General features: G+C 44.0%; 1 protein-coding gene across 2 annotated transcripts in view; it reads right to left on the minus strand.

The window, feature by feature from the left end:
• BRWD1 (bromodomain and WD repeat domain containing 1) overlaps nt 1-15,143 on the minus strand; it is a 119,878-nt gene extending 104,735 nt beyond the window's left edge. For both annotated transcript variants that reach the window (XM_055414053.2, XM_055414045.2), the window contains exons 1-4: nt 14,968-15,143; nt 14,795-14,853; nt 14,630-14,659; nt 14,420-14,479 (exon numbers count right to left, since the gene is read on the minus strand). In XM_055414053.2, the coding sequence (XP_055270028.2) occupies nt 14,420-14,479; nt 14,630-14,659; nt 14,795-14,853; nt 14,968-15,016 (198 nt within the window). In that variant the 5' untranslated portion in view covers nt 15,017-15,143. The remainder of the gene's footprint in view (nt 1-14,419; nt 14,480-14,629; nt 14,660-14,794; nt 14,854-14,967) is intronic.
• Nucleotides 15,144-22,612: the final 7,469 nt, after the last annotated feature.

A 22,612-nucleotide genomic window follows, 5' to 3' on the forward strand; every position in this document is an offset into this window, starting at 1 on the left:
CTTCCTTGCTTAAGAAATTCTCCTCAGCTTCTGATGACAGACGTTCTTTATTTAAAGTGCAAACTTAGTATCAATGGCAGAATATTCCCACAGAAATGAGAGGAAGAGTTTAACTACTAGACAAAAGGACCCCCACAGAGAAATGTTCTAGTGCTGATGTGAGATCTTCATGTAAAAGCACTTTAATGTATTTTAATTACAGAAAGTTAACTAGCTCTAGCTTCTCAGAGCAGTGACTGCTTGCTTACCCAACAGCCATCACCTCTCCACTTCAGCATTACCTCACTTTTCCAGATTCTTTCATAACCAAACCAAGAGAGCACATGATCTAGTTCTGGCCAATGCAACTGAGAAGAAATCTCCTGAGGCAAGGAACATTCCTGGAAAAATTCTCTCCTCCTTAATAAAATAGTCACAGGAAGAAAGAATTCTTCCCTCCCAGCATTTCTAGGGTATGATGGCAAGAACTGAAAAAAACCATCCAGCAACATAAAAACTAAGAATCTGAGGTAAAAAGACCAAAATGGCAAGGTTGCCAAAGAAGAAAGGCAAAGACTGACTCTAGTGATGCCACTAGACCCCTGCATCAATTCTATTTATAGACATGTAAGAAACCATTAAAGACCTTATTGTTACTAAGCCACTGCTTCTCAGCAAATGCATTCGATAAGTCTATTGTGCCACATGGATCTCACCAATCCTAACAGCATGTTTACCAATCTGAGTATCTGTAACAAAGTAACCTGCCAACCATCTCAATCAAGCCAGGCTTGCCTGCTGCTGCTGCTGCTAAGTCACTTCAGTCGTGTCCGACTCTGTGTGACCCCATAGACGGAAGCCCACCAGGCTCCCCCATCCCTGGGATTCTCCAGGCAAGAACACTGGAGTGGGTTGCCATTTCCTTCTCCAATGTGTGAAAGTAAAAAGTGAAAGTGAAGTCGCTCAGTTGTGTCCGACCCTTAGCGACCTCATAGACTGCAGCCTACCAAGGCTCCTCCATCCATAAATGCTATTAATGCTGACTGCTATGTTAAACAGAGATACAGCCTTAGCTAGCATTTCTATGCAATTCTATTAAAACCATTTTCATCCTCCCTTAGCAAAACAATGACCCCTCTTTAGACCATTTCAGCTTTTCCAAATTACAAACTATTCAGGAAAAAAAAAAATCTAACATTTCTGATACTGTCTGCTTGTTTGGGATCGAACCCTGGCCCTGGCAGTGAAAGTCCAACCACTGGACCACCAGGGAATTTCCATTAAGATTTCTGATTTTCTTGATAAGAGAGCTCTCGTGCTGTTTCTAGACCTATCATCAGATCATCTGACAAGAGTAAAATACAGAAAGCAAAATTCTCAGGGACTTTATCCATAAATCGGCTGACTTCTGAAGCATCCTGAGATTTGTGTGCATCAGTCTTCTCTGACTCTGTGCGACCCCATGAACTGTAGCCTGCCAGGCCCCTCTGTCCACGGGATTCTCCAGGCAAGAATACTGGAGCGAGTAGCCATGCCCTCCTCCCGGAGATCTTCCCAACCCAGGGACTGAACTAGCGTCTCTTAAGTCTCCTGCATTAGCAAGTGGGTTCTTTTAACACTAGTGTCAGCACCGTCTGGGAAGCCCCATCTTGAGATTTCTGCTGTATCAAATCAACAGAATTTTCCAAGCTGAGTCTGAATCCTATATGGAACTTAATGAAGAGATAAACATTTGCACCCCCCAAAAAAACTTCATTTTTAAAAAATGTTTAACAAGATGTATCATTGGGTTGGCCAAAAAGTTCACTCGTCTTCCCAGTTACGATGGCTCTAGTAGCACTTAGTTGTCCTAATTTCATTAGAAGTAATTTTGTTAGATTGTCTTGTGACAGTTGTCATATCAGCATGCATTAAAAAAAAAAAACTTACTGAAATTGGTGAATTTTTGTGTAGCCACTTTAAAACTGAAGATAGGGAGAAAAAAGCAACATTTTCAGCATATTATGTTTTATTATTTCAAGAAAAGTAAAAACCCAACACAAAAGACTTGTGCAGTGTATGGAGAAGGTGCTGTGCCTGATCCCAAACATGTCAAAAGTGGTTTGTGAAGTTTTGTGCTGGAGGTTTCTAACTGGATGATGCCCCATGGTCAGACAGACCAGCTGAAGTTGATAGTGATCAAAGTGAGACACTGAGAATAATTATACCATTAGGGAGTCAGCCAACATACTCAAAATAACCAAATCAAGACTTCCCCGGTAGCACAGTGGATAAGAATCTGCCTGCCAATGCAGGGGACATGGCTTTGATCCCTGGTCCAGGAAGATTTCACATGCTGTGGAGCAAGTAAACCCATGAGTGACAACTTCTGAGCCTGCGCTCTAGAGCCTCAACTACTGAGCCTGGGTGCCACAACTACTGAAGCCCAAGCACCTAGATCCTGTGCTTTGCAACAATAAAAAGCCTGCATACCACAGTGAAGAACAGCCCCCACTCACCACAACTAGAGAAAGTCCTCGAGTAGCAATGAAGACCCAGTACAACCAAAATTAAATAAATAAAAATTTTAAATATCCAAATCAAGTGCTGAAAATCATTTGCACCCAGTTGGTCACATTCATTGCTTTGACATTTGGGTGCCACATAAACTAAGCAAAGAAAACCTTCTTGACTGCATTTGAATCTCTACTTAAACATAATGAAAACACTTGTTTTTTAAAGCAAATTGTAACAAGCGATGAAAAGTGGATATTTTGCAATCACGTGAAATGGAAGATTATGGGGCAAGCAAAATGAACCACCACCAACCATATCAAAGGCTGCTCTTCATCCAAAGAAGGTGATGCTGTGTACATGGTGAGACTGGAAGGGAATCCTCTATTATGAGCTGCATTCAGAAAACCTAATGATTAGTTCTGATTAGACCAACTGAAAGCAGTATTCAATGAAAAGCGTCTGGAATTATACAACAAAAAAATGCATAATCTTCCATCACGATTAACACAAGACCCATGTTTCTTTGATGACCAGACAAAAACTGTTACAGCTTGGCTGGGAAGCTCTGATTCATCTGCTATATTCAGACACTGCACCTTTGGATGGTCTTTTCAAAATTCTCTTAATGAAAAAAATATTCAATTCCCTGGAGGACTATAAAAGGCCCCTGGAATAGTTCTTTTCTCAAAAAGATTAAAGAAAAAAAAAATCAAGGAAGATGGAATTATGAAGTTGCCTGAAAAAAGGCAGAAGGTAGTGGAACAAAATGGTGACAATGCTCAATAAATTTCCCAGTGAAAATGAAAAACCGTGTCTTATTTTCCTTAAAAACCAAAGGAAATTTTTGGCCAAACCAATAAAACAGAAGACATCAGCACACCTTTTTTTTTTTTGGCCATACAGCTTGTGGAACCTTAGTCCCCCAACCAGAGATCCAACCTGTGACCCTTGCAGTGGAAGTGCAGAGTCCTAATCACTGGACAACCAGGGAATTCCCAATACAGGTGCACTTTTAAACGCATGAATTTTACAAAAGCTACAGCCTACAGAAGATATGAAATAATAAAAAGTTCTTGGTCAAATAATTTCAGTCACATGTACACAGTAAAGACCATAGATTTCGACATTAAGGCAAAACATCTCCTAATCAGTCTGAGCTCATTATTTCACCCAGAAGTCTGTACCTATTTCAAATGATCAAAAGAAATAAAACATATTCATATTAGCTATATCTTTAAAACAAATTCATAGAATACAATACAAACATAAATCAAGAGTTTACAGAATCATATAAAAGAAATGTAGTTGATGGAAATTCAAAGGTTCAGCTGCTAAGCCCAGAAATGTCTCAAATACTAGGTAAATGCAATTAGACACTCAAAACAGAAATATTTATTTCCAAATAAAAAGCCAGAAAGGACCCATGGCTTCACAGCTATCGGTTAAGTTACAGTTCAGAGCCAACTCCCTAGTATGTAATGATCACCTTCATTAAAACAGTACAGAATGTCACAGGAACACAAAGTGGTCATGGAGGAAAGTTAGAAAGAACTTAGAAAATGATGATGACTGTTCTCAGAGAAAGAGGACTCAGGTGGTACTCGTTAACTGTCACACTGGAAAAGGCAAGACTCAAATATATCATATTAACCAAATGCTAAAATACATTCTACAGAAAGACATTAAAAAGAAATTATAAATGGCATAGGAAAAAATATAAATGGATAGATATACAATATTGCCTTTACAATTTTATTGTACAGAAAGGCTTTAAGGACAACCAGATGCAAAATATTAAAAATCTTGAACCACCAAAAAAAAAAAAGAAAAACCCCCAAAGAAAACTAAAAAGCAACCTGCAAACTGGAAAAAGGAATTCAGAACAAGTGACAGACTGAAGAATAACATACATATATATATATATATATATATATGGAGAATACTTACAAAACAGTAAGACAGTAGTAGAAAAGCAGATAAAAGATATAAAAAGGCAATTCAAAAAAGATGATTACCAACAGCCAATAAACTCACTTCCTTTAAAAAAATCCTAGACATTTAACTACTGGGTCAGAGGTTATGCAGGTTTTTAAGGCTGATGGTGACCATACTTTCTTCTGATCTTCACATAGCTGCCTCCTTTTCATCCTTCAGGTCAAATGTTATCCCATCAAAAAAAGCTTTCCCTCACCATTCCTTAAATATCAGGTATCTCCTTTCACCCCCCCTTCCCAATCCCCATCACCAGTCTGAATTTGTATTACAGTAACTGGTCTGCTGCTCCTGGTCAGTTACACCCCAAGGGGCCAGCTCCATGAACGTAGGAGCCTTGCCCATCTCCTCCAGACTGGCACCCCTGGAACTCTGAACATGGCAGATACTTATTTATTGCATAAATGCACCACGCATTACTGAATGAATAGTCAACATACAAAGTGCGGCACACAACCCAGATAAACATGTAAGGTAATAAGGTTGCTGAGAAAACTAAAAAAGAAAATACAAAGGTTAAAGCTCTTCAGCGCAGTACTTGGCAAAAAATGCCTCAAACCTTAGCCATGAATACTATTTTATCCATCAAATTAACAGAGATTAAAAAGGCTATGTGGGTATGAAACCAGTGTATTATTGCATACAGTAGTCGTAAGTTTAAACAGGAAGAAACCTAAGGAGAACAAATCAAACATTATAAAATGTAAACCCTTTTGTGAAGTGAAAGTCACTCAGTCATATCTGACTCCTTGTGATCCCATGGACTATACAGTCCATGGAATTCTCCAGGCCAGAATACTGGAGTGGGTTGCTGTACCCTTCTCCAGGGGATCTTCCCAACCCAGGGATCAAACCCAGGTTTCCCATATTGCAGGCGGACTCTATCAGCTGAGCCACCAGGGAAGTCAGTAAACCATTTTACTCAATGATTAAATTTCTAGAAATTCATTACAAGGGACAATTATGTACAGAGATAAATAAATACATAGATACATAGATCTCATTTTGATATTCACAGAATCACTAATAGAAAAACCTGGAAACTAACCAAACGTCCAAGAAGCAAATAGTTGGGTAAAATTTTCCAAAGAAATGGCAAGGAATTAATTTTTTTACCCCAGTTTTGTTAGATTATATGCATAAAGAAAAATAAACACTTCTCATTTTAGTGATTTTTTTCATTTTCTCTTTGCTTTTGAATTTTCTAAATATTCTACAATGAACGAAAGCAAGCTTTAACATTAGGCCAATTTTTAATCACAGTTCACACGGAAAAGCTAATGAACTAATTACATACCAGTTTTTAAATACCTACAGAAAGGTCACTACCAATATCTTCAAATATTTACATAAAAATAAGGGCAAATGTTAAGGCTTTAAATTGAGGTTCTACCACAATGTCTTTCTCAGGCAAAGGTCTCTCCATCTAGAACCCGGCCTCAAGTAAACCAATGAAAATTTAACTAACAGATACCAGAAAAAAGGGGGTCAGGGACTCCAGATCCACAGGAATTACGGTTAACAGTTCTAACTCTACATCTAACTAGTTATGGGAAAGCTGGACAAAGTACTCACTAGGACTTCAGATTCCACATTAACAAAAATAACAAGAGATAATAATGTATATTTACAATGTACATGTCTAAGTATTTAAAGGTTTTGACTAATTCATTACATGAATAATAGCTAATACTTACATAGTGATTATTATCTGACACTGTTTAAGAACTTTGTATACACTAGCTTACTACACCTCCCAACTAAGTCTCACCTTAAAAATGAGAATACGCTGGGACTTCCCTGGTGGTCCAGAGTTTAAGAATCCGCCTACCAATGCAGGGGACATGGGTTTGATCCCTGGTCTGGGAATATTCCACATGCTTCCAAACAATGAAGCCTGTGCACAACAACTACTGAGCCTGCATGCCTAGAACTCATGTCCTGCAACAAGAGAAGCCACCTCAATGAGAAGCCCAAGAACCACACTAAAGCCCTCATTCAGCAACGAAGACCCAGTGCAACCAAAAATAATTTTTTTTGAGCGAGAACAAGCTGGATTATCTTTAAAATAACTTTTATCAGTACCTCCCCTTCACAAAGCTAAGGAAACAAATCTAAGTTAACTACACCCCAGAAACTGATAAGCCCTTCTGTGAACAGAAAACAAAACTTCAGCTGTTTTCATCCCAAGCAGACAGGCAGGAAGAACTGACAGACGAGAAAAAGAAAAAATCTGCCAAACCTTTAAACAGCCGCCTGCAGACTCGCACAAGTGATGAGAATGCTAAGGAACTTCCTCAAGAGTAAGTGGCGCCCACTCCCATTCCCTTCCATAGGCCTTCACGAACTACACAGGGCCAAAAACTGGATGCAGAGCAGCTGGGAGAGACACCTCCTAAGGGTAGGGATAGTTCAAGGTAGAAAGCCAGTGGTTGGACTGGAGAGCAAAGGGAACTCTTCATCAAACAAAAAGGAGGCAGCTGGACTACACAACAGTACACAATCTTACAAAGTCTGTCTGGAAAGCTGGCAACTGGGCCATAAAGTATGACCTCCCAAGAATCTCACAAGGGCCCAAATTTCAAAATCGGCTGAAAAAGAAAGTCTTAATCCCACCCTCAAAACACACAAGCCAGTTATTAAATGAATGCAGTTAAAGTCACACAAAAACGTCAGAGATGATCAGATATAAATTAGATTGACCCAACCCCACACTAATAGTTTGGGGCCAGCGAGGGGGGGCGGGTGGGTGACAGGTACATCTTTTTTTTTTTTTTTGACCGCATCTGAAAGCATGTGGGATCTTAGTTCCCCAACCAGGGATCAAACTCTTGCCCTATGCAATGGAAACACAGACTCTTTTAATCACTGGACCACCAGGAAAGTCCAAGTACCTTCTTTATGGAGACTGACTTAACTACTCTTTTAATGTAAAAAGGGCCAGTATACTTCAAAAGATGATGAAAAACACAACAAAACAAAACAAGAGACCCAGGGTCAAGAGAGGGAGTGGCCAACAGCAGCAGACCTAGAGCTGACCAAGATGTTGGAAAATGTTCAGCCATTATCTCCTCAAAATAGTTATTCTGCCCCATGCTTCCATCCTTTCTACATGGGACTTTTAAGTTACTCATTGAACTACTTGATATCCTACAGGTTTAAGACGCTTCACTGAACCTTAAAGTGCCAAAAAAAATCCACCTAGGCACATGTGGTAGGCAGTTTCTAAAATGGACTCCAATATCTCCACCTTCTGGTACTCACAGACTTCTGAGTCCCCTCTCCCCATGAGTAGCTTATTTTTAACCAACAGAGCACTAACACTGGGTAATATCCATTACTGGGTTACAAAAGAGTGTGACTTCTGTCTTGCCTTCAGGCTACCGCCTTGTCAGCTTTCATCCTTGGACAATACAAGTTGCTAGGTTGGAGATTAAGTTAGTAGGGAGCTGAGGGCAGCCAAGAGCCAACCAGGAATCGAGTCAAGGCTCTCAGCCCAACAGTCCACTCCAGGGACTGAAGGCAGCCAAAAACCATGTGAATGTGGAAGCAGCTCCTTCTAGTCAAGCTTTCAGTGGAAATGCCAGCTCTGGCCAACACTTTGAGTGCAACCTTGAGAGACTGAGACAGAGGATTCAGCTCAGCTGTGCCTGGACTTCTGACAAACTGCAGACAGTAAATCTGTGGGAATTCCCTGGTAGTCCAATGGTTAAGACTCAGTGCTTCCAATGCAGGGGGCACAGGTTCCTTCCCTGGTCAGGCAAATAAGATCCCACATTCTGTGTGGCATGGCCAAATAGAAATAAATAAACAGATAAATAAATTTGTGCTGTTTTAATTCACTAAATTTCAGATAATTTGTTATACAGTGATAATGACTACAGTATATCACATAAACCTTCTGAAAATTAAAGGCAAAATGAGTATCTTGAAAATCAATCAGAGGGAAAAACATCATATTGGGACTTCCCTGGTGGTCCGGTGGTTTAAGAATTCACCTTACAATGCAGGGGACACCTGCTCAAATGCCTCAAAGCAACTAAGCCCAGGTGTCACAACTAAGACTTAACACAGCCAAATTAATTAAACACACACACATCTTTAAAAAAGAAATAGACTGTTGGCTTTTCAATACTAATGTGCTGAAAGAAAAAAAAAACAGAACCTACCAACCAGAATTTCACAGCTTAAAAAAAAAATGTATTTAATAAAATCAAAACAAGTTGTGGAGACCAAAGAAAAAAGTTGCACAGCCTAGGCTAAGTGGCTCAGACAGCAACACCACTACCATAATTCGGCACTATGCTAGAGAGACTGCCATTCTCCATCCTACTTTGTGGTCATCCACAAGGGTAAAAACCAGGGATCATGCGCCCACGTATTAGAGCTCACATAGACTGTATTTTGTTATTTCACCAGACACTACAAATATAAATTAGATGAAGGGGAAGTCTATCTACTCATTATGACTTAACTGTCCTATCAATGTTATCACTCATAAATACTACTGATTACTACTGTGTGCCCAGCACAGCAAAATCATTTTTTTCAGTATGTTTACAACACTTTTTATTGTTATACAGATCAAAGAACTAAGGCAGAGATTAAATAATTTGCCTGAGATTACATGTGTCAAAGCTATATTTTCCCAGTAGTCGCGTATGGATGTGAAAGTTGGACCTTAAAGAAAGCTGAGCACCAAAGAATTAATGCTTTCGAACTGTGGTGCTAAAGAAGACTCTTGAGAGTCCCTTGGACTGCAAGGAGACCAAGCCAGTCAATCCTAAAGAAAATCAACCCTGAACATTCATTGGAAGGACCGGTGCTGAAGCTGAAACTCCAATACTTTGGCCACCTGATGCAAAGAGCCTACTCATTGGAAAAGATCATGATGCTGGCAAAGACTGAGGGCAGGAGAAAAAGCAGGCAACAGAGGATGAGATGGTTGGATAGCATCATTCACTCAGTGGACAAGAACTTGAGCAAACTCCAGGAGACACTGGAGGACAGGGAAGCCTGGCATGTTGCAGTTCATGGGGTCACAAAGAGTCAGACACAACTTAGCAAATGAACAAGAAAATGTAGTAAGCAACTAGAAAGGCAGGATTACAGCCCAAATTTCTAACTTAACACTGTCCTATTGCTAGACTGCGGCTTATCACACTATTATGATCATTAAGAGTTCCCAAGTGGTATCAATGAAACGTCTACAGAAGGACAGATCTCTACAGTCAAGTACAAAGAAAATGCAGAATCCATAAGAGGGGGAAAAAAAAAAGGCTGTACTCAGGATAAAGGGTCTTTAGAATCTACAATGAACAAAAAAAAATGGTAACGTGACTAGCTGCAATACAGATTTGGAATACATAGTTGTATCATTTTATTCATTTTTTGGCTGTTTGGCACAGCATACAGGATCTCAGTTCCCTGACCAGGGATGGAACCCCTAACCCCTGCAGTGGAAGCACAGAGTCTTAACCACTGCCAAGGAAGTCCTGGGAGTTTTGTTTCAAAGGAGTAAATAGCCTTGCTATAAAAAAAAGGAAAAAAGTTTCAACTTTTTTTCAGCTCTGTTCAACAGAGTCTATCTGGCAGTGCACCTGAATTTCATATCTTGGGTTAGAATTTTCTAACATAACCGGAGTCCTCAATCCAGTAAGAAGCTCAAGATGGTTATACCACTCTCCCCTTGAAGAGTGAATTCGTAAACTGAGGAAGGTTGACAAATAAGTAGAAGTGAAGAAAAGCAGCAGAGATATACCTGTACAAGTCAGTTATTCTGATATACTAACAAACGTTGTACTTACCGAACTATTTTTAACGTTTGAAAGGGTAAAACATAATAATCTACTATGATAAATTTAAAATATATTTACAACACTTAAATTATTAGAAAGATTATGCTTAGATCTAAATGTGCCATATAGAGGCTTCTACAGATTAAAACCATCATTGTAAATATGGTGTGGAAACCCCTAAAGAAATTTAATTAAGTGGTATTAGTATTTTTTAAGTGGTGTTACATATTTTAAGATTAATTTCTCATGACAAATCAAACACTAATCAAAATGTAAAAATAAATATACTGGTTTCTACATGTTACTAGATTTATAAGATTTGTAAACGAACTTAAAGGTTTAAGAAAAATGACTACTTACAATTCTAATAAACCAAACACTGATTTCAATACAAATAACTCTGAAGTGTTCTCCTTACACAAAAGGTCTACTCAAACATGACCAAATAAAAAAAAGTTAATGACAATAAACCCCCTAATGATAGTCTACAATTTAAGAATCTTTTTTTTCTCTGCTTAAGGAAGAGACTGGCCTACAAAAATTGATCTATCATATCACTCAATTACAAAGTATACCAAATCTCTCTCCCCTTTTCAAATACACCCCTCCTTTACAAACCTGTCCAATTCTCATGCCCCGTTCTATACTTCTATTTGATTCTTCCCCTTTCTTTACCACCTATAACTCATAAAAATTACATAAAAATTCACAGGCTCAACTGCTAATGCAGAGTTGGTATTGAGAGATAACTAGTTTCAATTTTTCTAAGAAAATACCAAAAATATTCTTGCTTCCAAAGCACAAGCTGGACTAATAGCAGTCACAAGTCGAAGAAAAACTGCAGCTGTGCAGACTGTGATACTGGAATCATTTGAAAGGCTTTAAAATAATAGTGATGTTCAGTCCCACCACAAAGATTCTGATTTAAGTGGTCTGGGGCACAGCCTGGGCAGATTTATAAAGCCTTCCAGATGGTTCTGATCCAAGAATCCGAACTACTGAGAAAAAGGAATAAACAACATACAGAAACAAACAACATTATAAGAAATCAGACAAAACCAAAATGTGAAATATTCTACAGAATAACTCAACTATATTCAGTAAATCTACAGCACAGGGGGAAAGAAAAAAAAGTATGCACAATAGAAAGATTTAAGATCATTTTGGTGTGATGCATGAACCTTGTCTGAAGCCCAATTCAGGGCAAATATTGAAAAATATAGCAAACGGGTAACGAATTTATGATATGGAGACCCTTTACATTGTTCTCATTTGTGTACATTTGAATGTGTCCCTGCCAAGTCGCTTCAGTCATGTCTGACTCTTTCCGAACCATAAGGACCGTAGCCTGGCAGGCTCCTCTGTCTGTGGGATTCTCCAGGCAAGAACACTGGAGCGGGTCGCCATGCCCTCCTCCAGGGGATCTTCCTGACCCCAGGGTTCAAACCCACATTGGCAAGAGTGTTCTTCACCACTAGTGTCACCTGGAATACTTTTTAAAAAATATTTTTAAAGAGAAAAAGAGTTTTGAGAACTAGAAGTTACTCACATACCCCTGACAAAAGAATAATTCTTTACACAGAAAGTTCACTGTCTACCATTTAGTGCTGGGAAAAGAGGCTGGAGGAAGGTAAAGGAGGCAGAGGATCCTCACCAGACAAATCATCCAGGCAATGAGAAAACATATGTCATAGCCACATCACAGGGATACATCACAGAGCAAGATCCCGAATAATTTAAAGCAGAATTTTAATTATTTTTTTGGCCACACTGTGCAGCATATGAAGGATCTCAGTTGAAGCACAGAGTTTTAACCACTGGACCACCAGGGAAGTCCTTAAAGCAGAATTTTAAGTTTTAAGCAGTACTAACGGGAAAAGCCAAAAAATATATTAATCTATTTTTAGTGTAACTTTCCCAGTAATTATAGCATCATGCTTATTTCAAAATGTAAACAACTTTATCCTCAGTAACATAGCTGCACATCTGATCAATAATGCTTTGCTGGGGAGAGGCGGTGGGAGAGGGTTAGATTGGAAGTTTGGGGTTAGCAGATGCAAACTGGTACATATAGAATGGATAAACAAGGTCCTACTGTATAGCACAGGGAACTATCTATATTCTGCAATAAGCCATAACGGAAAAGAACATGAAAACGAACGTATATATGTGTGTAAACGAGTCACTTTGCTGTACAGCAGTAATTAACACATTGTAATTCAACTATACTTCAATAAAAAAAATATTTTCAAAAATTATGCTTTTCTGCTTCACGGACACACTGTCTGCACCTAGTAACAGGAGTAAAACATCCTTTAAATATTCCCTTAAGGTTCAAAATGTCAAACTCAAGAAAACATTAAAAACTCTGCCATGATGAAGAATTGTGACAATTCCCTTTCTTAAAAAGGTTTGCTTCAAAAAACTCTAGGAAGGGAAATATTAAAACTGGCAAGAGACTGCAAAAGAGACACAGGCATTTAGAACAGTCTTTGGGACTCTGTGGGAGAGGGTGAAGGTGGAATGACTGGAGAGAATGGAATTGTAGCATGTATATTATCATAAGTGACCAGTCCAGGTTCGACGCATAAATTTTCCTCTGTTCAAAAAATAAAAAAAATAAAACTGGCAATTAAAATAGAATCTTTTGTTACATTCACCCAGCTTTAAGTGTCAACACTTAACTGCTCAGTATCTACCAAGCATGCTGCTGCTGCTGCTGCTAAGTCACTTCAGTCGTGTCCGACTCTGTGTGACCCCATAGACGGAAGCCCACCAGGCTCCCCCGTCCCTGGGATTCAGGCAAGAACACTGGAGTGGGTTCTACCAAGCATAAAGACTCACAAACACGGAGAACAGGCTTACGGTTGCAAAGAGGAGGAGGGAGTGGGGGAAGGACAGACAGGGAATTCGGGATTCACAGACGCAAACTGTTATATCTAGGATGGACAAACAACAAGGCACTTCTGTACAGCATAAGGAACTGTAATTAATATCCTGTGACAAATCGTAATGGAAAAGAATAAGTATGTACGTTATGTGTAACAATCACTTTGCCGTACAGCAGAAATTATCACAACACAGTAAATTATGTCATAAATTAACTATACTTCAACAAAGGTTTAAAAAAACTTTTCATGTATAGATAACAAATCCTTCTATTTTTCTTTTATATAATTTAAGAATGGTGATGTTATTCTATATTAACACCTATTTCTACTTGCAGTTGTTAGAACTGCGGTAAAAGATCACTCAGCTCTTTTTCTCTCAGCTGTTTTGCACGTACAAGACGCTGAATATGCAACTAAAGAAAATCCTTTGTCCTAATACACAAGTCGGAAAAAAATTTTCCTGAAAAATGTTTTATTTCACTAAAGACTAACAAGTGGCTCAAATCAAATCACATACTGTGAGAGCAACTAAAAAAGATGACAAAGTGCAACGAAAAGAGAACTGTAATCCATGTTACTGGTGCTCCAGCAAGAAAAACTGCATCGTTACGGCCTACATTCAGTTGTATATAGCAAAGAGCAATATTAAAAATTCATCAAAATAAGTTTCCCAAGGCACTCAACAAGTGTAGCACAGTTTAGAGCGGCAAAAGTACTGGAGGAGTGGCAGAGTCTCACAGCAGCAAGATTTGTATTACTTTGCTGAGAGAAAAAGAAAAATGTTCCGAGAGAGGAACATCCCTCCACCTTTCCAGACAGGGATGCTTCTATTCCTAGGAACAAGTGGTTGGAGGATCTGGGAGGCAAATGGAGGAAGGCCAATCAGAGATCGAGTTACAAGTCGGGATCCGAACAAACACAGATGAGAGCAGCTCGCGGATTGGCTGGCGCGTCCCCGGCTCTCACCAGACGCACCGCACCTGGGGACCCACCCGGCCACAAACCGCGGCACAGGGTCGCCCCCACCTACCCCCGCCGCCCCCGGGGCCGTTTCCTGTCCAAACAAACCAGCCACCCCAAAACAAAACAAAACCGACGAGGGGAAGTCCCGCCGTCCCCGTGCCTCCCCGCGCGCCTGCCCGCCCCCTCCGGGCGCCGCTCCGTCACTTCGTCCCTCCAGCGGGAGCCCCGAAAAGGGGGCAGGGGGGACGGAGGCGGGGCGGGCGCTGGGAAACATCAGGATGGAAATGTCAAAAGTCTCACCAATTCCTCGTAGCTCCTGTTGTGCTCGTTGCCCTCCCAGTCCAACCTCTTCGGCAGCAACTGCAAAGACCCGAGACGCACAAGACTGACCACCGCGCGGGGCAGGAGGGGTGTGGGGGCGGGGGGCGGCGGGGCAGGGGCGGGGGAGCCGGGCGAGCGGCCCCCGGGCAGGGCCGGCGGGGGACTCGCAGGACGCCGCCAAGCACAGACCTGATACTGCTCCAGCTCCTGCACCAACACCTGCAGCCGAAGAAACGCGCAGTTAGGGGGCGGGGGCCGCACCCCGGTCCACCCGGCGCCCTCCTCCCGCGACCCCGGGCGGCGGCGGGGCCGGGGCTCCCGGAGCGCGGCCACCGCCCGCGGGCCCGCACTCACCTGGGCGGCTCTCCGACATGGGCCGGCCGATAGGTACCGGGCGATGAGGAAGTACAGCTCTGCGGAGAAACGGGGAGACAAGTCAGGAGACGGGGAGACCGCGGCGGCTGCGGGGAGGGGGCCGGGGCCCGGGCGGGGGCGCCGGGGGAGGGCGCGGGCGCCGCACGTCTTACCCGACTCGATGAGAGGCACCGGGCGTCGGGCGGGCGAGGGCTCCGCCATGGCCGGGCGGGGGCCGGGGCGGGAGCGGGCGAGCAAAGCGTGTAGGCCGCGCCGAGGCCTGACCGGGCCGGCGTCCCTCTACCTCAGGCGCGCCGCCGCCGCTGCCACCGCCATGCCGAGCGCTCCGCCCGCGCTGATGCCTCCGCGAAGTAGTCCCCCCGCGGGAGAAAAAGTAGTTCCTCCATGGGAGCCGCCTGCGACAGAGGACGAACGACGTTTGGGCCCCTCCCGGAAGAGTGAGCCTCGTCTCCTTCTCTGCCTCAGGGGACGCAGAGAGGAGGCTGTATGCGCCAGGAGTCGGGCCCTGGGGAGGCGGCGGGTGGGGGAGGGGAGCGCGCGTGGCTGGGATCCCTGCGCGCGGTGAAGCGGCGGCCGGCCATTGTGAGGCGGCGTCCGGGCTGCGCGGCTGGGCTGGCGCCGGGGGCGGAGGTCGGGCGGGGGCAGCGGCGGGGGCTAGGGTGGGGGTGGGGACAGGGTCCCGCTTTTCCAGCCAGAAGCGAGACGCGGGGCCGCAGGGGCCCAGGAGGCGCGGCGGAGTCTCCGGCTTCGGGCTGTCAGAAGAACATCATAGACGGTCGACTGGGGCTAGTGCGTTTGCCCCCCACGAAAGAACGCTGGCTCTGAGGACACGAAACCCTTAAAACTGAAAATCGTGCCAGCTGCAGAGTAGAACGCCGGCCCGAGAAGCTTTGCCCGGAGACGGGAGGAGGAATGCGGGGAAGTCACAGGATGGGAGAACCGGGGGCGGCCTCGGACACTAACCCTCTGCGGTTCGGAGGGTACTGCAAACGTTACGGGGAGTCCACGTTGCTCAGTGCAGTAGGAAGATAGAATCGTGAGACCCCCGCCGCAGTCCTGGGGAAACCCAGAAGGGCGAAAGAAAACGCACTGCATGGCAGAGGAGGTCGACCTGGCTAGTTGGGGGAGGCAGTCCAGGCCGGCGATGACTTAGCCGGATAGGAAGGGGGGTGGGAGGAAGCGGGCCGTAGATACGCAGCAGCCCACTCCCTTAGACGACACCTGGGGGAGGGGGAGGATCCGGAAATTTTCCTTCAGGCTGTGCTAGGCTGCGGATTCATTCACTCCGCCTAGCCAAGGCCCTGTTCTGAATCCTAAAGAAGAACAGCGGGAAGCAAAACACTGCCCTCAACGAGTTGTTTATTCTGCAGTCGCTCAGTCGTGTCCGACTCTGCGACCCTATGGACTGCAGCAAACCAGACTCCCCTGTCCTATGCTGTCTCCTGGAGTTTGCTCAAATTCATACCCATTGAGTCCGTGTTGCTATCTAACCATCAAAGAGCGGACACTGAAAATTCCAGTTCCTGCGCAGTAGAGTGACCTTCACAGCATGGAGAAGTTAGGGTAGTGGTTTAGATCAGACCCTGGAGTGGGACTAACTCTGGTCCTTGCCGGGCTATTCAGTTTGTGACTTTAAGTAGATCACAACCTCTGAGGCCAGTTTTCTTCACAAGTAAACTGCAGGTATTTGTCCCTACTTTATAGGGTTGTGAGGATAAAATGGGTTAACCTGTGTTCTTAGCACGTTCAGTTCAGTTCAGTTGCTCAGTCGTGTCCGACTCTTTGCGACCCCATGAATCACAGCACGCTAGGCCTCTCTGTCCACCAACTCCCGGAGTTCACTCAAACTCATGTAGCAGGCTCCACATAGGTGCCAGCTTTTATTCACACCACGTGGCAAAAGTTTTTATACATGTTTGTCAGGGAATAGTCCAAACGTGTTTTAGCAGGTGGGTCTTGTATCTGTTGTTTCAGCAAACACTATCAAGTGATGGGGATAAAGATGAATAAGCTACAGATTTGCCATCCCAGATTTCAGTGTCTGTCAGGAGAAAGGGTGCAAACAATGACTGAGATTTAGGGCAGGGATAGAAGGGAGGTTAACCCACCTGTGGGAGGGGAAGGAAAGTGAAACTGTTAGTCACTCAATCGTGTCCGACTCTTTGTGATCCCACGGACTGTAACCCAGTAGGCTCCTCTGCCCTTGGAATTCTCCAGGCAAGAATACTGGGGTGGGTTGCCATTCCAATCTGCACAGGATCCTCCCAACCCAGGGACTGATCCCAGGTCTCCTGCATTGTTACCCAGATTCTTTACCCTCTGAGCCACCAAGAGGGGGAGATTTTGGAAGAGTCTTAAGTGTGTGACGGGCCAAGATGTGAATAACATTCCAAGTTTAGGAACTTAAGTTTAGTAAGACTTTAGTAAGGGTGAGTTTGGAGGTGGGATGGGACTCATTAAATCAAAGTTAAAATTAGGGCATGGGGAGTTGAAACTGGGAGCAAGTGAAGGGTTCTAAAGGAGATAGGATTCTTTTTCATCTAGAATAGATTTGAGATTGTTAACACAGGAAACCACTTAGACCCCTAAAATAGGAAACAGTTGAAGTGCAGTTATTATAAGGATAGAGAGAAAGAGATGGCTTCAGAAATACCTAAGAGGTTCAGTCATAAGATGAGATTGAAGGGGAATGAGAGGAAACATCATAAAAATCTCAAGTTTGAGGCTTAGTAGGGTCAAGGTTGTGCCACCAACTGAGATAGGACACCCAGGTGGTAGCTGTTGTTAAGATGGATAACTACTTGGAACAGTGTGATTATTTGAAGTTACAGTGCATATATCCCTGTAGGACAGTATGCTCTGATGCGCCAAGATAACCAAAGTTAGCAAATAACAAAAACATGAAGAATCTCACCTTTCAGAGATGGGCAGGCAGTTGCATATTTTATTTTGTAGCAGTCTCATAAAAGTAAAAGATAGCCCCCAAAACGTGTTACAAGTATTTATATCCCGAACACTGGTCACTGTCCAAAACTGCAATTCTGGTGTGGGCAACTTGGTAACCGTTATAAGAGGTCAGAAGAGATGGCAGGAGTTGGCCTTTGCACAAGCCCTACTGGTTCCTTTACAATTCACTCTGAGTCTGTGACAAACACCATTCCTAGATTTGAAGTAGAAACGCAAGATTGCTGACAGAAGGCAGAATATCTTCCCCCGCTCCAGCTCTCAAGTGACAGAGACCCAGATTTGACTCCCACTTATGCCAGAGAAGTGGAGGAAAGGGGGAAATACTGTCCATCAGCAACTCCATAGTAGCGACTTGCTGGAAATGGTCTCCAAACGAGGCACGAATCATGTCTGTCTCTCACACAACTGAATCCACACCAATCCAAATGTACACACTAAGGTTTGCTTTGGGTTAAATGGAAAGAACTTCTGAATGTCAAAGTAGTCTAAGGAAAGCAATTATTGAAGAAGGGCTTGGTAAGCAAGGGTTGGAAGATCTCAATGGCTGGTAACATCAGCTGTAACGCTGTCACCCGTCTCCACTAAAAGGAAACTACTACAACGTTTCAGTCCTTGGATGTTATCCTCCTGAATAAGCATCACTGATCTTCACAAAGGTCAGGTGCTACTAGTACTCTCACTTCACAGTGACCTTAGCTGAGAAAACTGCGGCCCAGAGACACTGAGGAGGGCCCAAGGGCCCATAGCTGCGAGCCTGGTGGGACAGTACTACCTTAGACAGCGTAGAGGCCCCTGCAAGATGCTTTCTACCCTGGCCTCATTGCATGAAGGAGGAAGCCAGGGCCAGAGAGCTTGGACAAAAGCACACAGCTAGTAGGTAAGAGCTGAAACTTGAAAATGCATAATACATGCCTGATCTCACCACAGACAAGTCTGAGCCAAACTCTTATTATTCTCATTTTAAGGATGAGGAAACCGAGGCTTAGAAACTTTAAGGATTTGCCTAAAGGGTCTTCCCTAGTGATCCAGTAGTTAAGACCCCGGGCCACCAATGCAGGGGGTGTGGGTTTGATCATTAATTGGGGGAAGAGGAGTACTAAGATCCCAGATGCCATGAGGTGTGGCCAAAAGATTAAAAGGACTTTTAAAAAGAAAGAACTAATTTGTCTTAAAAAATAAAATGTGATGGGGCCTTCCAAGTCACTGCTTAGGAGCCACAAAGGCATGAAGTATGAAAAGCACATCTGGAATATGGTGAGCAAAGCAGCCTGTTTCCAACATCTCCCATAGGAGAGTGGTCCAAAATGAGCGTCAGAGTAGGTTTCAGTCACTTTTAAAAGAGTAAAAAGGAGGTCAGTCTGTGAGCAGTGGAGATTATACAAAGAAAATTATTTACATTCTAATTTTAATTTCAATGTGTTAATGCAAATATCTGCGGTTAACTGAATTTAGTTTCAGCTTGTTGTTTGTCGCTCAGTTGTGTCCGACTTTTTGCAATCCCATGGACTGTAGTCCGCCAGGCTCCTCTGTCCATGGGATTTCCCAGGCAAGAACACTGGAGTGGGTTGGCATTTGCTTCTCCAGGGGGTCTTTCTGACCCAGGGATTGAACTGTCATCTGCCTGAACATTGGCAGGCAGATTCTTTAACACTGAGCCACCTGGGAAACCCTTTGTTTCAACTAGCAGGAACCAATACTGCAGGCACTGTGTCAGCATAGTTCTGAGGGATGTAAAGAGAGCAGAGAACACTGGACCTATGGAAGAACAATACCACAAAAGTCCATCAGTACATGGAAGTAAATTCAAGTGCACACAAAACCCGGCATCATTTCATTCATTCGACAAAAATCGAATTTCCCTACGGGAGGCCACATAGGGTGAACACTGGCTTCTGGGTTTCTAAAAGATAACTTCCCCAGAAGTAGAAGGGTTATCATCGTGATAGATTTCCAGGGACCTTTGAAAGAAAAAAAAAAAACGAGTAACTTTGGGATCAGGCCCTGGTCACTAGCAGACCTTGCATCTAATTCCCAAGGCCCCTCCTCCACCTCAGGGCAGTGTCGCCTTTCTCTCAGGACCTCTTCTTCCCTCTTAGTCTAGCCCAGTCAGCTGTCCCCTGAATGCAACCAGTCCCTGCCTCCCTCAGCAAATTGTTTCCACATATATCTCTTCCCTTTCAGTTCTGCCTCTCCCTCGTCGTTGGCTTCTGCCCCTCATGTTCCCACACTGCAGGCACTGGCCCGTGTCCATCTACAAGATGTACCAGTTCTTCCTTTGAAGTGTCTCTCAGGGCACTGCGGAAAACAGTGAGGTTGGGCATGACCTTGGGAACGTGAGCCAGCATCAGAATGTCCCTGTGGTTGAACATGGCTTATGCGTTGAGCAGCCTCTCTGTGGCCCAGCATTTGTTTTTTATTTTTAAATCATCTTTATAATGGGGGTGCCAGCTAATAGATCACACCTGTTGAATGTTTCTGTCTCCTGGGCGCTGTGGTAAACCATTGACTGTAATGTTTACACTCACGTGTTAATTGACGCTACTTATGAGCACTGCCTGATACCCGCGGAGCTCTTTGAGCAATGCCTCTCTCTCAATGTGATGCTATCACATAAAAATGAGTATTCTCTGCTCCATTCCCTCTATCACCAAAGAGGCTCTTCCTTGACTCCCCCACCCAATTTCCCAAAGCACAACTCTGCATATTCTCTATTCAAGCCTTTCTTGATCCCTATCACCTAAAGTTAAACTCGTGGCATGTTCTGAAAGCTGGGTGGGTTACCTGGCGCTCTACCCTCTCCCTCCCCACACCCCCACCCCCTGCATCCTCAGGCCAGCTGACTACACTAACAGTAAAGGGCTCTCTTGCCCTCAGGCTTCATCCAGTAGGAGGCCCCCGAGGAAGGTGGGTGAGGTGGGTTTCTATTTTCCCAGCTACCTTCCTGTCAGGCCATAGGTTGGTGGTGGCTGCTGTTCCTCAACTGGAGGCCACAGTTCTTGAGGAATAGCCCTGTGTCCACACAGCAGCTGTCCTGGGGTTTTGATAACCCTGGCCCTTTAGGACTTGGGCTTGTCTTCCCATTAAGACAGAAGTCCCTGAAGGTGCTTCACCATCCCTTGTGCTAAGTCGCTTCATTCATGTCTGACTCTTCGCAACCACATGGACCATAGCCTGCTAGGCTCCTCTGTCCATAGGATTCTCTAGGCAAGAATACTGGAGTGGATTGCCATGTCCTCCTCCAGGGGATCTTCCTATCCCAATGTGTTATGCGTTCTGTATTCTTCCAGAACTCTGATAGGTGCTTATTCTCTCCACCATGACTGCTACCCTCAACTGTATCCCCTGGGACTGTCCAGAGCACCCCCTGTCCAGCTCTCTCTCCCCTCTGCTCCCAGATTTCTTACTTGTCTGTACACATCTGTCCTCTAGCCTGAAATTATCCACCTAGACCCCTAAACCAGAGAAGGCAATGGCAAGCCACTCCAGTACTATTGCCTAGAAAATCCCATAGATGGAGGAGCCTGGTAGGCTGCAGTCCGTGGCTTCGCTAAGGGTCGGACACGACTGAGCGACTTCACTTTCACTTTTCACTTTCACACATTGGAGAAGGAAATGGCATCCCACTCCAGTGTTCTTGCCTGGAGAATCCCAGGGACGGGGGAGCCTGATGGGCTTCTGTCTATGGGTCACACAGAATCGGACACGACTGAAGTAACTTAGCAGCAGCAGCAGCAGACCCCTAAACTCCTTCCTTCCAAAACGTTTCTTAAGTCATTCTGGTTCTGGTTAATCTCTTTTCAGAAATCTTAGAATCATCTGTCTTTTCTACCTCACGTGCTCATCAGTAAGCCCTGACGAGCCAACCTTCAGGGTAGATCTCTAATCTGAGCACTTCTTGCCCAAATGAGCACAGCAATCTCCTAAATGTCTTCCTCCTTCTGTCTTCGTCCTGTTACTGCCCATTCTCAACAAGCCACTGACAGATCCTTAAAACCGGTCAGATGTGTCCTCTAAAAATGCTTCAGTGGTTCCCATCTGACTCAAAGGAAAAGGCCAAGGCCCAAGGGCCCAGAGGAGCTGATCTCCCCGGTCTTTTTCTGACCTCTTGGCCCACTGTGCTCCCCTCCTTTCACTCTGCTCTGACCACAGTGGCCACCTTGTCATGCCAGGCATGCTGCTGCCCCAGGGCGTTTGAACATGCTGTTCCTTCTGCCAAGAACCCTTTTCCCTTAGAAAACCTCATGGCTCCCTTCCTACCCTCCTTTAAGTTTTGGCTTTAGTGTGCGTGCTAAGTTGCTTCAGTCATGTACGACTCTACGACACTATGGACTGTAGCCCGCCAGGCTCCTCTCCAGGCAAGAATACTGGAGTGGGTTGCCGGGCCCTCCTCCAGGGGATCTTCCCTACCTAGGGATCAAACCCACATCTCTTACATCTCCTGCATTGGCAAACGAGTGCCACCTGTTAGTTTTTCTTTAAATCCATTGATTAAGTCTTGGCTCAGATGTTACCTTTTCAATGAGACCTTCCCTGACTGCCCTACAAAAAAAAGTAAAACCTACCCTCACTCTGCATGTCCATTTCCCTTTCTTTCCTCCCTGCATTCTTTTTTTTTCTTAGTACTTTTGACCTTCTAACCTACTGTGAAATTTGCTCATCTCTTTTGTTTATTGCCTGTCTCTTCTCACTCTGAGGGCAGGCAGAGATATATGCTGTCTTGCTCTCTGAAATCTCTCTAGAGCTACAACAAAGCCTAACACACGGTAAGCACACAATAAATAGCTGTTGGATGTTTAATGAAAAATTCCTTGAGCAGACAGTTCCTAAAAT

The sequence above is a fragment of the Moschus berezovskii genome, chromosome 1 (genome assembly GCF_049115385.1).
Source record: "Moschus berezovskii isolate FMDL1 chromosome 1, NW_MosBer_1.0, whole genome shotgun sequence".
In the NCBI taxonomy this organism is placed as follows: Eukaryota; Metazoa; Chordata; class Mammalia; order Artiodactyla; family Moschidae; genus Moschus; species Moschus berezovskii.